Genomic DNA, 16822 nt, shown 5'->3' on the forward strand with positions numbered 1-16822 from the left:
TAGTGGGGTGTGAGGGCCGCATGGTACCTGCTGTGTGGTGTGCGGGTCTGGATAGTGGAAAGTGCAGCGCAGGTGAATCTCTCCCCGGGGTAAGAGTGGATTGGTGAGGGTATATATTGCTTTGGCATAGGGTAGGGGAGCTGGGAATGTAGCATGTAGTCATTGGGGACAGACAGACTGAGGGAGCCACAGCTGGGTTGGACACATGTCCCCAGCATGGACGTTATTTGTGAGAATATTCCAATATGCCATATGCTGACTTTGCACTAGTCGTGTCTTGGATGATATTAAATAACTTTATGCTATGAATGGAGTGCTGGTCTTGTCTGCAGCATAGCCCCTGCTGGAGCCTCTGTGTGTGGATATATATATATATATATATATATATATATGTATATGTGCCAGTAGAGGAATGGGCCCACTTGAACGCAAGTTCAAATAGGTATGTGACCTTATGATTCAGGGATTTGAATAACAAGTTCAAATACACAGGTCTACCACAATTTCATATGTGTGTGTAACCTTACCAGTAGCTACAATAGCTTCAAGTCACAACCAGTGTACTTGCGTTCAGGCCTATGCGTTTGAACTTGTTATTCAAGCACTTAACCATGAGGCTTAATCTAACTTTCACCTGTGTACCCCACCGGTGCGTGGTTTTTTCAAGTATCCAGAATACGTAATTGCCATTTCATTGATGCACTAACAGTATTTATCAAGCACTAGAGACATACCCCTGATGAAGTCTTAGAGTAAGATGAAACGCGTCGGGTTATTTGTTCATAAACATCAAATCTCCGAATTGTCAAAGGAGAAGGAGGAATCTATCAAAGTTATTTCAACTGGTCCTCTGTACTATATGGTGTTATCTGCAAGAAGAGATACTATACCGTTTTGTATCATTGCTTTTATGTTGTAATAAATTTTACATGGAACATGTTAAATGTGGTTTTATGCTCACGAATTAGGAGTAAATATCTTAGGGAGACTGCTGTTTTTCCCCATTGAATATTGGGTGGAAAAACAACCCAAGTGCGCCCATTCCTCTACTGGCACATATTTGTATCTTTTTAGTCCCTCCTAACAAGGGACTTAGTGGAATTTGGCAGCCTTAACCCAATCCTTTCTCACTTTCTGTTTAATAGCGCAAAAGGGAGAGTATCTGTTTTGTATATATATATATATATATATATATAAAATTAGATGGGGCCCCACAGATATCACTGTACGGGGCCCCGAGATTTCTGTTGCCGGCCCTGCAGCAGGGAGAGAGAGAGTGACAGTAGGGACAGGGACAGTAACGACAGGGAGAGAGGCGACAGCAGGGGAACATTACTTCATTTGTTGCTAGTGGCTGGCGTCGGTGAGCGGTGGGCTGCTGGCGGTGGCGAGCGGCTGGTGGCGGTGAGTGGCGTGCGGTGGGCGGCTGGCTGTGAGCTAGTACAGCGCTCTACACAGCCGCCTGCCGCCGTGCAGGGACGGGGAGCAACATGTGCAGCAGGATGGCCACTTCCCTCGCCTCCTGCTGCACTTTCAGTTCCTCATTTCCGGGTCAGTGGAAGAAGTGGCGATATACCATACCGCTCCACTTCGACCACTGTATATATATATATATATATATATATATAGCTATATATTGTGTGTCTGGCACTCCAATCTGTATATACAGTAAATAGTTCCCACGTGCCCTCCAATGTAAATATAAAATAGATTGCAATGGCGGCAGCATACACGGTTATGCAAGTAACTTAATGTTAAATGCTACTTTTTTTAATAAAACAGAAACTTAGAAGCATTTACCATTATGTTTCTTGCATGACCGTGTGTGCCACTGCCATTGCAAGATGAATATATCTAGATATATCTATATCCTGTATGTGTGTATATAAATATATATAAATATATATATATATATATATATATTAAAAAAAAAAAAAAAATATATATATATATATATATATATATATATATCACCGTATAACTCGTGATACTATACCCAGTTAACAGTATGAAAACACTGAGCCTCTCAACAGATGGCTCAACAATAACCCTTTTGTTAACAATAACTATGTACAAGTATTGCAGACAATCCGCACTTGGGATGGGCGCCCAGCATCCACTACGAACTACGAGAAATAGATTTACCGGTGAGTAAAATCTTATTTTCTCTAACGTCCTAGTGGATGCTGGGAACTCCGAAAGGACCATGGGGATTATACCAAAGCTCCCAAACGGGCGGGAGAGTGCGGATGACTCTGCAGCACCGAATGAGAGAACTCAAGGTCCTCCTCAGCCAGGGTATCAAATTTGTAGAATTTTGCAAACATGTTTGCCCCTGACCAAGTAGCAGCTCGGCAAAGTTGTAAAGCCGAGACCCCTCGGGCAGCCGCCCAAGATGAGCCCACCTTCCTTGTGGAATGGGCTTTTACAGATTTAGGAAGCGGCAGTCCAGCCGCAGAATGCGCCAGCTGAATTGTGCTACAAATCCAGCGATCAATAGTCTGCTTAGAAGCAGGAGCACCCAGTTTGTTGGGTGCATACAGGATAAATAGCGAGTCAGTTTTCCTGACTCTAGCCGTCCTGGAAACATAAATTTTCAAGGCCCTGACTACGTCCAGTAACTTGGAATCCTCCAAGTCCCTAGTAGCCGCAGGCACCACAATAGGTTGGTTCAAGTGAAAAGCTGATACCACCTTAGGGAGAAACTGGGGACGAGTCCTCAATTCCGCCCTATCCATATGGAAAATCAGATAAGGGCTTTTACATGACAAAACTGCCATTTCTGAGACACGCCTGGCCGAAGCCAAGGCCAATAACATGACCACTTTCCACGTGAGATATTTTAGATCCACGGTTTTAAGTGGTTCAAACCAATGTGATTTGAAGAAACTCAACACCACGTTGAGATCCCAAGGTGCCACTGGAGGCACAAAAGCGGGCTGAATATGCAGCACTCCCTTTACAAAAGTCTGAACTTCAGGCAGTGAAGCCAGTTCTTTCTGAAAGAAAATCGACAGAGCCGAAATCTGGACCTTAATGGAACCCAATTTTAGGCCCATAGTCACTCCTGACTGTAGGAAATGCAGAAATCGACCCAGCTGAAATTCCTCCGTTGGGGCCTTCCTGGCCTCACACCACGCAACATATTTTCGCCAAATACGGTGATAATGGTTTGCGGTTACTTCTTTCCTAGCTTTAATCAGCGTAGGAATGACTTCCTCCGGAATGCCCTTTTCCTTTAGGATCCGGTGTTCAACCGCCATGACGTCAAACGCAGTCGCGGTAAGTCTTGGAACAGACAGGGCCCCTGCTGTAGCAGATCCTGTCTGAGCGGTAGAGGCCATGGGTCCTCTGATATCATTTCTTGAAGTTCTGGGTACCAAGCTCTTCTTGGCCAATCCGGAACCACGAGTATCGTTCTTACTCCTCGCCTTCTTATTATTCTCAGTACCTTTGGTATGAGAGGCAGAGGGGGGAACACATGAACCGACTGGTACACCCACGGTGTCACTAGAGCGTCCACAGCTATTGCCTGAGGGTCTCTTGACCTGGCGCAATATTTATCTAGTTTTTTGTTTAAGCGGGACGCTATCATGTCCACCTGTGGCCTTTCCCAACGGTTTACCATCAGTTGGAAGACTTCTGGATGAAGTCCCCACTCTCCCGGGTGTAGATCGTGTCTGCTGAGGAAGTCTGCTTCCCAGTTATCCACTCCCGGAATGAACACTGCTGACAGTGCTAACACGTGATTTTCCGCCCATCGGAGAATCCTTGTGGCTTCTGCCATCGCCATCCTGCTTCTTGTGCCGCCCTGTCGGTTTACATGGGCGACTGCCGTGATGTTGTCTGATTGGATCAGTACCGGCTGGTTTTGAAGCAGAGGCCTTACCTGACTCAGGGCATTGTAAATGGCCCTCAGTTCCAGAATATTTATGTGTAGGGAAGTCTCCTGACTTGACCAAAGTCCCTGGAAGTTTCTTCCCTGTGTGACTGCCCCCCAGCCTCAAAGGCTGGCATCCGTGGTCACCAGGACCCAGTCCTGTATGCCGAACCTGCGGCCCTCTTGAAGATGGGCACTCTGCAGCCACCACAGTAGCGATACCCTGGTCCTTGGAGACAGGGTTATCAGCCGATGCATCTGAAGATGCGATCCGGACCACTTGTCCAACAGGTCCCACTGAAAAGTTCTTGCATGGAACCTGCCGAATGGGATTGCTTCGTAGGAAGCTAACATTTTTCCCAGGACTCGCGTGCAATGATGCACCGATACCTGTTTCGGCTTTAGGAGGTCTCTGACTAGAGATGACAGCTCCTTGGCTTTCTCCTCCGGGAGAAACACTTTTTTCTGGTCTGTGTCCAGAACCATCCCCAGGAACAGTAGACGTGTCGTAGGAACCAACTGTGACTTTGGAATGTTTAGAATCCAACCGTGCTGTTGTAGCACTTTCCGAGATAGTGCTACCCTGACTAACAACTGCTCCTTGGACCTCGCCTTTATAAGGAGATCGTCCAAGTACGGGATAATTAAAACTCCCTTTTTTTTTGAAGGAGTATCATCATTTCGGCCATTACCTTGGTAAACACCCTCGGTGCCGTCTACAGTCCAAACGGCAGTGTCTGGACTTGGTAATGGCAATCCTGTACCACAAATCTGAGGTACTCCTGGTGAGGATGGTAAATGGGGACATTCAGGTAAGCATCCTTGATGTCCAGGGATACCATGTAATCCCCCTCGTCCAGGCTTGCAATAACCGCCCTGAGCGATTCCATCTTGAACTTGAATTTTTTATGTATGTGTTCAAGGATTTTAAATATAAAATGGGTCACACCGAACCGTGCGGTTTCGGTACCCCAAACAGTGTGGAATAGTAACCCCGTCCTTGTTGAAGTAGGGGCACCTTGACTATCACCTGCTGGGAATACAGCTTTTGAATTGCCTCTAGCACAGCTTCCCTGCCTGAGGGAGTTGTCGGCAAGGCAGATTTGAGGAAACGGCGGGGTGAAGACATCTCGAATTCCAGCTTGTACCCCTGAGATACTACTTGAAGGAAACAGGGATCCACCTGTGAGCGAGCCCACTGATCGCTGAAATTTTTGAGGCGGCCCCCCACCGTACCTGGCTACGCCTGTGGAGCCCCCGCGTCATGCAGTGGACTCAGAGGAAGCGGTAGAAGAATTTTGATTCTGGGAACTGGCTGACTGGTGCAGCTTTTTCCCTCTTCCCTTGTCTCTATGCAGAAAGGAAGCGCCTTTAACCCGCTTGCTTTTCTGAAGCCGAAAGGACTGTACCTGATAATACAGTGCTTTCTTAGTCTGTGAGGAAACCTGAGGTAAAAAAATTTTTTCCCAGCTGTTGCTGTGGATACGAGGTCCCAGAGACCATCCCTAAATAATTCCTCACCCTTATAAGGCAGAATCTCTATGCGCCTTTTAAAGTCAGGATCACCTGTCCAGTGACAGGTCTCTAACACCCTCCTGACAGAATGGACATTACATTAATTTTGGATGCCAGCCGGCAAAATATCCCTCTGTGCATCCCTCATATATAAGACGACGTCTTTAATATGTTCATATGTTAGCAAACTAGTCTCCCTGTTTGACAGGGTCACCGACCACGCTGCAGCAGCACGATCTGCAGGTCTCAGTCTAGTACCTGAGTGTGTAAATACAGACTTCAGGATAGCCTCCTGCTTTTTATCAACAGGTACCTTCGAAGTGGCCGTATCCTAAGACGGCAGTGCCACCTTTTTTGACAACTGTGTGAGCGCCTTATCCACCCTAGGGGATATCTCCCAGCGTAACTTATCCTCTGGCGGGAAAGGGTACGCCATCAGTAACTGTTTAGAAATTACCAGTTTTTTATCGGGGGAACCCACGCTTTTTCACACACTTCATTCACTCATCTGATGGGGGAACAAAACACTGCCTGCTTTTTCTCCCCAAACATAAAACCCATTTTTAGAGGTACTTGGGTTAATGTCAGAAATGTGTAACACATTTTTTATTGCCGGGATCAAGTCACGGATGTTCCTAGTGGATTGTGTATATGTCTCAACCTTGTCGACACTGGAGTCAGACTCCGTGTCGACATCTGTGTCTGCCATCTGAGGGAGCGGGCGTTTTTGAGCCCCTGATGGCCTTTGAGACGCCTGGGCAGGCGCGGGCTGAGAAGCCGTCTGTCCCACAGCTGTTACGTCATCCAGCCTTTTATGTAAGGAGTTGACACTGTCGGTTAATACCTTCCACCTATCCATCCACTCTGGTGTCGGCCCCACAGGGGGCGACATCACATTTATCGGCATCTGCTCCGTCACCACATAAGCCTCCTCATCAAACATGTCGACACCGCCGTACCGACACACCGCACACACACAGGGAATGCTCTGACTGAGGACAGGACCCCACAAAGCCCTTTGGGGAGACAGAGAGAGAGTATGCCAGCACACACCAGAGCGCTATATAACGTGGGGATTAACACTATAACTGAGTGAATTTTCCCCAATAGCTGCTTGTATATACAATATTGCGCCTAAATTTAGTGCCCCCCTCTCTTTTTAACCCTTTGAGCCTGAAAACTACAGGGGAGAGCCTGGGGAGCTGTCTTCCAGCTGCACTGTGAAGAGAAAATGGCGCCAGTGTGTTGAGGGAGATAGCTCCGCCCCTTTTTCGCGGACTTTTCTCCCGCTTTTTTATGGATTCTGGCAGGGGTATTTATCACATATATAGCCTCTGGGACTATATATTGTGATTATTTTGCCAGCCAAGGTCTTATTATTGCTGCTCAGGGCGCCCCCCCCAGCGCCCTGCACCCTCAGTGACCGGAGTGTGAAGTGTGTATGAGGAGCAATGGCGCACAGCTGCAGTGCTGTGCGCTACCTTGGTGAAGACTGATGTCTTCTGCCGCCGATTTTCCGGACCTCTTCTTGCTTCTGGCTCTGTAAGGGGGACGGCGGCGCGGCTCCGGGACCGAACACCAAGGACGGGCCTGCAGTCGATCCATCTGGAGCTAATGGTGTCCAGTAGCCTAAGAAGCCCAAGCTAGCTGCAAGCAGGTAGGTTCGCTTCTTCTCCCCTTAGTCCCTCGGTGCAGTGAGCCTGTTGCCAGCAGGTCTCACTGTAAAATAAAAAACCTAACATATACTTTCTTTCTAGAAGCTCAGGAGAGCCCCTAGTGTGCATCCAGCTCGGCCGGGCACAAAGATCTAACTGAGGCTTGGAGGAGGGTCATAGTGGGAGGAGCCAGTGCACACCAGGTGACCTAAAGCTTTCTTTAGTTGTGCCCAGTCTCCTGCGGAGCCGCTATTCTCCATGGTCCTTTCGGAGTTCCCAGCATCCACTAGGACGTTAGAGAAATATATATATGTATATATATATATATGAGATGTCCGGCACTCAAATGCTGTTTAAAGGTGGTAAATGATCCGGGAGTGCCAGCTTGCTACTTTGCTGTATAATATATATATATTTATATATATATATATATATATATATATATATATATTTATATTCACACATATATGCATATATACAGAATAATAACACAGAACCTTAACTTACAAAAAAACAGTGCAGCCAGCCTTACTGTTACTTTGCTAGCAGGCTGCTGTCACATTGATATAATAGGAGAGCGGGAGTTCCTCTGTCTCTCCTCCAATCAGTCTCCGCTGGGCGCTGGCTCCACACAACCCCCCTCACTCGAGAAGCCATCCTCCTTTCCTGCAGCCTGCGCAGCCAACCAATGACTGAGCCGCAGGCTGCTTCTTTACAGTTTATTGGACAGTTGAGCCGTCGCTCAACTGTCCTTCCTTAATACAACCCAACCCGGCTGCCCTACGTGGCGTGCGGCGCCCGCGCTGTTAATAATGAATGCAGACGGGAGCCAGGAGCCGGGAGAGCCGTCGCAAAGCTGCCCGCCCTGCTTGTGGCGCCGCCGTACAAGTGTAGGGGGAGCCGGAAGCACAGATCAATCTGCGGTGGGTTGCGGGGCCACGGGGGGCCCTTTTATAAAGGGGGGCCCGGGGTACTTAACCCCGGGGACCCCCCCTTAATCCGGGTCTGCTACCCTCGCCCTCCCGCGGCCTGACCCTACCCTCGCCCTCCCGCAGCCTGACCCTACCCCCGCCCTCCCGCAGCCTAACCCTAACCTCCCGCAGCCTAACCCTAACCTCCCCCTCCCGCAGCCTAACCCTCCCTCTCTCCCCCTTCCCCCCAACAGCCTAACCCTCCTCAGCATACTTACGTTCAGGATTCCGGCACCAGCATTCTGACAGGTGTCAGGATTCCGGCGCTGGTCTCCTGATGGCCGGCATTCGTATGTTGGTATGCCAACTACATCCCGCTGATATGATGTTTGTCCTTACTACTACCCCCAACCAGTACCTACCGCTACTATGATCACAATGATTATAGATTATTTCTGTTGAAGTGTTGGTAGGGGCAGCGTCAATAACGGGGATTAAGTTGACGGTGGTAGGAGTCATCGTCGGTACTCAAATGACATTTTGACTGCAGTGCCTCACCAGCCACTGACCTCACTGCACGCCACTGCAACAATGTGAATGCACATAAAAGAACCATCTTGTGGGTGTGAAGAAGGAGTTGCATAATTTTCTCGGTCGTATGCATGTTGGGGGACACCTGTTTCAGGAGGACCTCTATTCACATCCACCCTATACACCCAGTATAGGGTGGATGTAAGGCCCAACACTAGTGATGAAGCTGGCGTTTGCATATGATAACAGTAGTGTGTATAGTCACATTAACATTCCATTAGAAAACTGTTTACCTTTTGTATGTGCCCACATATAGAGCTGCATGCAATTCCACATCAGGCCCATAATTATTCATTCAAAGTTAGGCGTTTGTTCCTCTGATCACCCACATAGATTAATAAGCAATCCTTTAATTAACTATAGTTTATAATACTGCTAAATAAATTATTACTCATGCACAGCTGTGTTTGTTGGCCTTTACCTGGCATCTAACCTGAATTAATAAATTGCTCTGTGTCTAGTAATATTACAGTTACTTTAACTCAGTGTAAACATGGGACGTACCTTGAATGTGCACTTTTAATGGCTTTAAACTCATTTTCCCAGTTAGGTCTTCCATACAAGGTCTTCTGCTTCAGGCCAGTGATTACATCTTTCTCTTGGTCATGATGTAAGGAAAATGCAGTGGCCTGGGGGAAATACACAGTCCATATAAATCATTTGTATAACTATATATATATATATATATATATATATATATATAGTGACATAAGTTCGTCCCAGATGCCCAGAGGCAAGATAAATATTGGTGCCCCCCCTCATATATAGGTGTGTGTGTGTGTGTGTGTGTGTGTGTGTGTGTGTGTGTGTGTGTGTGTGTGTGTGTGTGTGTATTGAATGTTCTGAGAAAAAGGAGTATATACGTTTCATTGTCTTTTATTTTAAAATCAAACATTTCTTAATAGTCATACCCAGGATTTGAACCCATGGCCTGTTACACTGATGGCAGACACTTCACTGATTGAGCTATTTGCTCCTATATAGAAAGCCTGAGATTTCTAAGTATATGAAGTTACATATAATTGTCAGAGAAGTAACTTCAGAATTCTCATAATTCCTATACAGGAGCAAATAGCTTCATCAGTAAGGTGTCTTCTTCCAGTGTAATAAGTCGTGGGTTCTAATCCTGGGTAAGGCACTTGTAAAGTGTGTATCTATAATAAAAAGGGTGTGACTTGTAAGGTGCAGGGACCAGTGACTGAAGAGATAACTGCAGCTATCAATGAACTTAATTGAATGGTGCCCCAGAGTGGGAGGAGAAGTGCAGGAGTCCCGCGGTAAATGACTCCATTGCCTCCCAGAGTTACGCCTCTGTATAATATATATGTATAGCCAAGGGCATAACTACCAAAAGTGCAGGAGATGTGGTTGCTATCGAGCCCAAGCCGTCTCTGGGGCCCGGCACCCTTCCGCTGCACCCAGTTGTGGAGCCCTGCTGGCAGCTATTACCTTAGAAGTGTGCTGCCACACCGCAGCCACACATGCTCACCCGGCTGGCTCCGCCTCTCCTGAGTCCCAACTAATGCTTATAGGAGGCATGGCTGAGTCTGCAGGGACATCCCTGGACCACGGCCACTCCTCCTCCCAGTGTCTGTGAGGAGGAGAGTCTGGACGAAGCTGGCCAGGAGAGCAGCAGTTGTTGCTGCAGTTCAGCAGGCAGCAGCAGGAGCTGAAGTTCATCCCAGTCGCCCGGAGGCAAGTTGGAGATTGGTGCCCCCCTTTAATAAACAAAAAAGGGAAAACAAATACGGTGTGTGAGAAACACATGATTTACAGAATTATGTGGCTAGCGCTCTCAGCCTTTCAACTTGGACCAGAACCCGCAGTGGACTGGCAGGGTTCTAGCTACACTGTGTGACAACGGCCGGTGGGTCAGGGTCAGACTCATGAGATTCAGCCATCTGCAGCATGCAAGAATCAGTGTTCACCGGTCCAGCAGCAGCGGCGGGTGCATCGTTGAATGCTTGCAGCGCAGGCTGAGCGGCACCAGACGGGAGCCCTCCTGTCTTCTATTGCAAGTTTTAGCAGGGCTCCAGGGACAGAGCCAATTAACTATGCAGCAGCAGCAGGTGCAACGCAGAGCTTCATTGGATGAGCATCGGTTACACATGGATCCCGCTGTGAAACACATGGGTGCTTCTGTACATGCAGGTGCCCCTTCAGGGCTTAAAGCCTGGAGGCAAGTGTCTAGATTACACCCCTGGCCAGCACCCCATTCGCTGCAGGTAGTCCACGGGGTGGGGGTGGGGGATCTTTAAGTAGTCGGAGGGAAGGGATCTTTGAGTAATTCAAAAAGGGGGGAGGGGGCCTCTTGCAGTCAGTCAAGGACCTGACCTGACTGACTATGCTATGGGGCCCTAATTTGCATTACGCCCCTGTATATATCTCACAGTTAGGTGCATATATAGTTGGATACTGACACACTTTGTTATTTTAGCTGTTTACCAAGACATATTCAAGTTACAGTTATATAATGAATGTGGCTTAAATTGCAGACTATCAAATTTCATTTGTATTCGCATTGAAATTGACAGCCCCCTCTTTTTCAATTTCAATTTGCAACTTGTGGCCACAAAATCTGCGATTTTGCAGCGCATTGAACTGCTCCATTTTCTTCCACTTCCATCAGCTCCCTTAAGCACTTGGGTTCCATTGGGAGGGAATGTATTATACCCGCACTTATTGTGCGGGTATAACGCTTCCGGCTTTGCCTCTTTACTGAGGTAAAGCAGGAAGCAGCAGCGCCAAGATGTATTAAGTAGAGATGAGCGGGTTCGGTTTCTCTGAATCCGAACCCGCACGAACTTCATGTTTTTTTTCACGGGTCCGAGCGACTCGGATCTTCCCGCCTTGCTCGGTTAACCCGAGCGCGCCCGAACGTCATCATGACGCTGTCGGATTCTCGCGAGACTCGGATTCTATATAAGGAGCCGCGCGTCGCCGCCATTTTCACACGTGCATTGAGATTGATAGGGAGAGGACGTGGCTGGCGTCCTCTCCATTTAGATTAGGAGAGAGAGAGAGAGATTGACCTGAGGCTGATACTGTAGAAGAGAGTGCAGAGTTTAGTGACTGACCACAGTGACCACCAGCAGTGCAGTTGTTTTATTTAATATATCCGTTCTCTGCCTGAAAAAAACGGTACACACAGTGACTCAGTCACATACCATATCTGTGTGCACTGCTCAGCCCAGTGTGCTGCATGCCTGCATCATCTATGTATATATTATATATCTGACTGTGCTCAGCTCACACAGCTTATAATTGTGGGGGAGACTGGGGAGCACTGCAGTGCCAGTTATAGGTTATAGCAGGAGCCAGGAGTACAAGACAGTCACATACCATATCTGTGTGCACTGCTCAGCCCAGTGTGCTGCATCATCTATGTATATATTATATATCTGACTGTGCTCAGCTCACACAGCTTATAATTGTGGGGGAGACTGGGGAGCACTGCAGTGCCAGTTATAGGTTATAGCAGGAGCCAGGAGTACATATTATATTAAAATTAAACAGTGCACACTTTTGCTGCAGGAGTGCCACTGCCAGTGTGACTGACCAGTGACCTGACCACACTGACCACCGGTATAGTTAGTAGTATACTATATTGTGATTGCCTGAAAAAGTTAAACACTCGTCGTGTGACTTCACTTGTGTGGTGTTTTTTTTTTTATTCTATAAAAAACTCATTCTGCTGACAGACAGTGTCCAGCAGGTCCGTCATTATATAATATATATACCTGTCCGGCTGCAGTAGTGATATATATATATTTTTTATATCATTATTTATCATCCAGTCGCAGCAGACACAGTACGGTAGTTCACGGCTGTAGCTACCTCTGTGTCGGCACTCGGCAGTCCATCCATAATTGTATACCACCTACCCGTGGTTTTTTTTCCTTTCTTCTTTATACATACATACTACTACATCTCTTTATCAACCAGTCTATATTAGCAGCAGACACAGTACAGTACGGTAGTTCACGGCTGTGGCTACCTCTGTGTCGGCACTCGGCAGTCCGTCCATAATTGTATACCACCTAACCGTGGTTTTTTTTTCTTTCTTCTTTATACATACATACTACGACATCTCTTTATCAACCAGTCTATATTAGCAGCAGACACAGTACAGTACGGTAGTTCACGGCTGTGGCTACCTCTGTGTCGGCACTCGGCAGTCCGTCCATAATTGTATACCACCTAACCGTGGTTTTTTTTTTCTTTCTTCTTCATACATACATACTACGACATCTCTTTATCAACCAGTCTATATTAGCAGCAGACACAGTACAGTACGGTAGTTCACGGCTGTGGCTACCTCTGTGTCGGCACTCGGCAGTCCGTCCATAATTGTATACCACCTAACCGTGGTTTTTTTTTCTTTCTTCTTTATACATACATACTACGACATCTCTTTATCAACCAGTCTATATTAGCAGCAGACACAGTACTGTACGGTAGTTCACGGCTGTGGCTACCTCTGTGTCGGCACTCGGCAGTCCGTCCATAATTGTATACCACCTAACCGTGGTTTTTTTTTCTTTCTTCTTCATACATACATACTACGACATCTCTTTATCAACCAGTCTATATTAGCAGCAGACACAGTACAGTACGGTAGTTCACGGCTGTGGCTACCTCTGTGTCGGCACTCGGGAGTCCGTCCATAATTGTATACCACCTACCCGTGGTTTTTTTTTCTTTCTTCTTTATACATACATACTACTACATCTCTTTATCAACCAGTCTATATTAGCAGCAGACACAGTACAGTACGGTAGTTCACGGCTGTGGCTACCTCTGTGTCGGCACTCGGCAGTCCGTCCATAATTGTATACCACCTACCCGTGGTTTTTTTTTCTTTCTTCTTCATACATACATACTACAACATCTCTTTATCAACCAGTCTATATTAGCAGCAGACACAGTACAGTACGGTAGTTCACGGCTGTGGCTACCTCTGTGTCGGCACTCGGCAGTCCGTCCATAATTGTATACCACCTAACCGTGGTTTTTTTTTCTTTCTTCTTCATACATACATACTACGACATCTCTTTATCAACCAGTCTATATTAGCAGCAGACACAGTACGGTAGTTCACGGCTGTAGCTACCTCTGTGTCGGCACTCGGCAGTCCGTCCATAATTGTATACTAGTATCCATCCATCTCCATTGTTTACCTGAGGTGCCTTTTAGTTGTGCCTATTAAAATATGGAGAACAAAAATGTTGAGGTTCCAAAATTAGGGAAAGATCAAGATCCACTTCCACCTCGTGCTGAAGCTGCTGCCACTAGTCATGGCCGAGACGATGAAATGCCAGCAACGTCGTCTGCCAAGGCCGATGCCCAATGTCATAGTACAGAGCATGTCAAATCCAAAACACCAAATATCAGTAAAAAAAGGACTCCAAAACCTAAAATAAAATTGTCGGAGGAGAAGCGTAAACTTGCCAATATGCCATTTACCACACGGAGTGGCAAGGAACGGCTGAGGCCCTGGCCTATGTTCATGGCTAGTGGTTCAGCTTCACATGAGGATGGAGGCACTCAGCCTCTCGCTAGAAAAATGAAAAGACTCAAGCTGGCAAAAGCAGTAGCACCGCAAAGAACTGTGCGTTCTTCGAAATCCCAAATCCACAAGGAGAGTCCAATTGTGTCGGTTGCGATGCCTGACCTTCCCAACACTGGACGTGAAGAGCATGCGCCTTCCACCATTTGCACGCCCCCTGCAAGTGCTGGAAGGAGCACCCGCAGTCCAGTTCCTGATAGTCAGATTGAAGATGTCAGTGTTGAAGTACACCAGGATGAGGAGGATATGGGTGTTGCTGGCGCTGGGGAGGAAATTGACCAGGAGGATTCTGATGGTGAGGTGGTTTGTTTAAGTCAGGCACCCGGGGAGACACCTGTTGTCCGTGGGAGGAATATGGCCGTTGACATGCCTGGTGAAAATACCAAAAAAATCAGCTCTTCGGTGTGGAACTATTTCAACAGAAATGCGGACAACAGGTGTCAAGCCGTGTGTTCCCTTTGTCAAGCTGTAATAAGTAGGGGTAAGGACGTTAACCACCTCGGAACATCCTCCCTTATACGTCACCTGCAGCGCATTCATAATAAGTCAGTGACAAGTTCAAAAACTTTGGGTGACAGCGGAAGCAGTCCACTGACCAGTAAATCCCTTCCTCTTGTAACCAAGCTCACGCAAACCACCCCACCAACTCCCTCAGTGTCAATTTCCTCCTTCCCCAGGAATGCCAATAGTCCTGCAGGCAATGTCACTGGCAATTCTGACGAGTCCTCTCCTGCCTGGGATTCCTCCGATGCATCCTTGCGTGTAACGCCTACTGCTGCTGGCGCTGCTGTTGTTGCTGCTGGGAGTCGATGGTCATCCCAGAGGGGAAGTCGTAAGACCACTTTTACTACTTCCACCAAGCAATTGACTGTCCAACAGTCTTTTGCGAGGAAAATGAAATATCACAGCAGTCATCCTACTGCAAAGCGGATAACTGAGGCCTTGGCATCCTGGGTGGTGAGAACCGTGGTTCCGGTATCCATCATTACTGCAGAGCCAACTAGAGACTTGTTGGAGGTACTGTGTCCCCGGTACCAAATACCATCTAGGTTCCATTTCTCTAGGCAGGCGATACCGAAAATTTACACAGACCTCAGAAAAAGAGTCACCAGTGTCCTAAAAAATGCAGCTGTACCCAATGTCCACTTAACCACGGACATGTGGACAAGTGGAGCAGGGCAGGGTCAGGACTATATGACTGTGACAGCCCACTGGGTAGATGTATGGACTCCCGCCGCAAGAACAGCAGCGGCGGCACCAGTAGCAGCATCTCGCAAACGCCAACTCTTTCCTAGGCAGGCTACGCTTTGTATCACCGGTTTCCAGAATACGCACACAGCTGAAAACCTCTTACGGCAACTGAGGAAGATCATCGCGGAATGGCTTACCCCAATTGGACTCTCCTGTGGATTTGTGGCATCGGACAACGCCAGCAATATTGTGTGTGCATTAAATATGGGCAAATTCCAGCACGTCCCATGTTTTGCACATACCTTGAATTTGGTGGTGCAGAATTATTTAAAAAACGACAGGGGCGTGCAAGAGATGCTGTCGGTGGCCAGAAAAATTGCGGGACACTTTCGGCGTACAGGCACCACGTACAGAAGACTGGAGCACCACCAAAAACTACTGAACCTGCCCTGCCATCATCTGAAGCAAGAAGTGGTAACGAGGTGGAATTCAACCCTCTATATGCTTCAGAGGTTGGAGGAGCAGCAAAAGGCCATTCAAGCCTATACAATTGAGCACGATATAGGAGGTGGAATGCACCTGTCTCAAGCGCAGTGGAGAATGATTTCAACGTTGTGCAAGGTTCTGATGCCCTTTGAACTTGCCACACGTGAAGCCAGTTCAGACACTGCCAGCCTGAGTCAGGTCATTCCCCTCATCAGGCTTTTGCAGAAGAAGCTGGAGACATTGAAGGAGGAGCTAACACGGAGCGATTCCGCTAGGCATGTGGGACTTGTGGATGGAGCCCTTAATTCGCTTAACAAGGATTCACGGGTGGTCAATCTGTTGAAATCAGAGCACTACATTTTGGCCACCGTGCTCGATCCTAGATTTAAAGCCTACCTTGGATCTCTCTTTCCGGCAGACACAAGTCTGCTGGGGTTGAAAGACCTGCTGGTGAGAAAATTGTCAAGTCAAGCGGAACGCGACCTGTCAACATCTCCTCCTTCACATTCTCCCGCAACTGGGGGTGCGAGGAAAAGGCTCAGAATTCCGAGCCCACCCGCTGGCGGTGATGCAGGGCAGTCTGGAGCGACTGCTGATGCTGACATCTGGTCCGGACTGAAGGACCTGACAACGATTACGGACATGTCGTCTACTGTCACTGCATATGATTCTCTCACCATTGAAAGAATGGTGGAGGATTATATGAGTGACCGCATCCAAGTAGGCACGTCACACAGTCCATACTTATACTGGCAGGAAAAAGAGGCAATTTGGAGGCCATTGCACAAACTGGCTTTATTCTACCTAAGTTGCCCTCCCACAAGTGTGTACTCCGAAAGAGTGTTTAGTGCCGCCGCTCACCTTGTCAGCAATCGGCGTACGAGGTTACATCCAGAAAATGTGGAGAAGATGATGTTCATTAAAATGAATTATAATCAATTCCTCCGCGGAGACATTGACCAGCAGCAATTGCCTCCACAAAGTACACAGGGAGCTGAGATGGTGGATTCCAGTGGGGACGAAT

General features: G+C 47.5%; 1 protein-coding gene across 3 annotated transcripts in view; it reads right to left on the minus strand.

Moving 5' to 3' along the window:
- Positions 1-16822, minus strand: part of LOC135028586 (cytochrome b-245 heavy chain) — a 270381-nt gene that overhangs the window by 5589 nt on the left and 247970 nt on the right. For all 3 annotated transcript variants that reach the window (XM_063953788.1, XM_063953789.1, XM_063953787.1), the window contains one exon: positions 9057-9181. In XM_063953788.1, coding sequence (XP_063809858.1) covers positions 9057-9181 — 125 coding nt within the window. The remainder of the gene's footprint in view (positions 1-9056; positions 9182-16822) is intronic.

This window comes from Pseudophryne corroboree, chromosome 2 (assembly GCF_028390025.1).
Source record: "Pseudophryne corroboree isolate aPseCor3 chromosome 2, aPseCor3.hap2, whole genome shotgun sequence".
In the NCBI taxonomy this organism is placed as follows: domain Eukaryota; kingdom Metazoa; phylum Chordata; class Amphibia; order Anura; family Myobatrachidae; genus Pseudophryne; species Pseudophryne corroboree.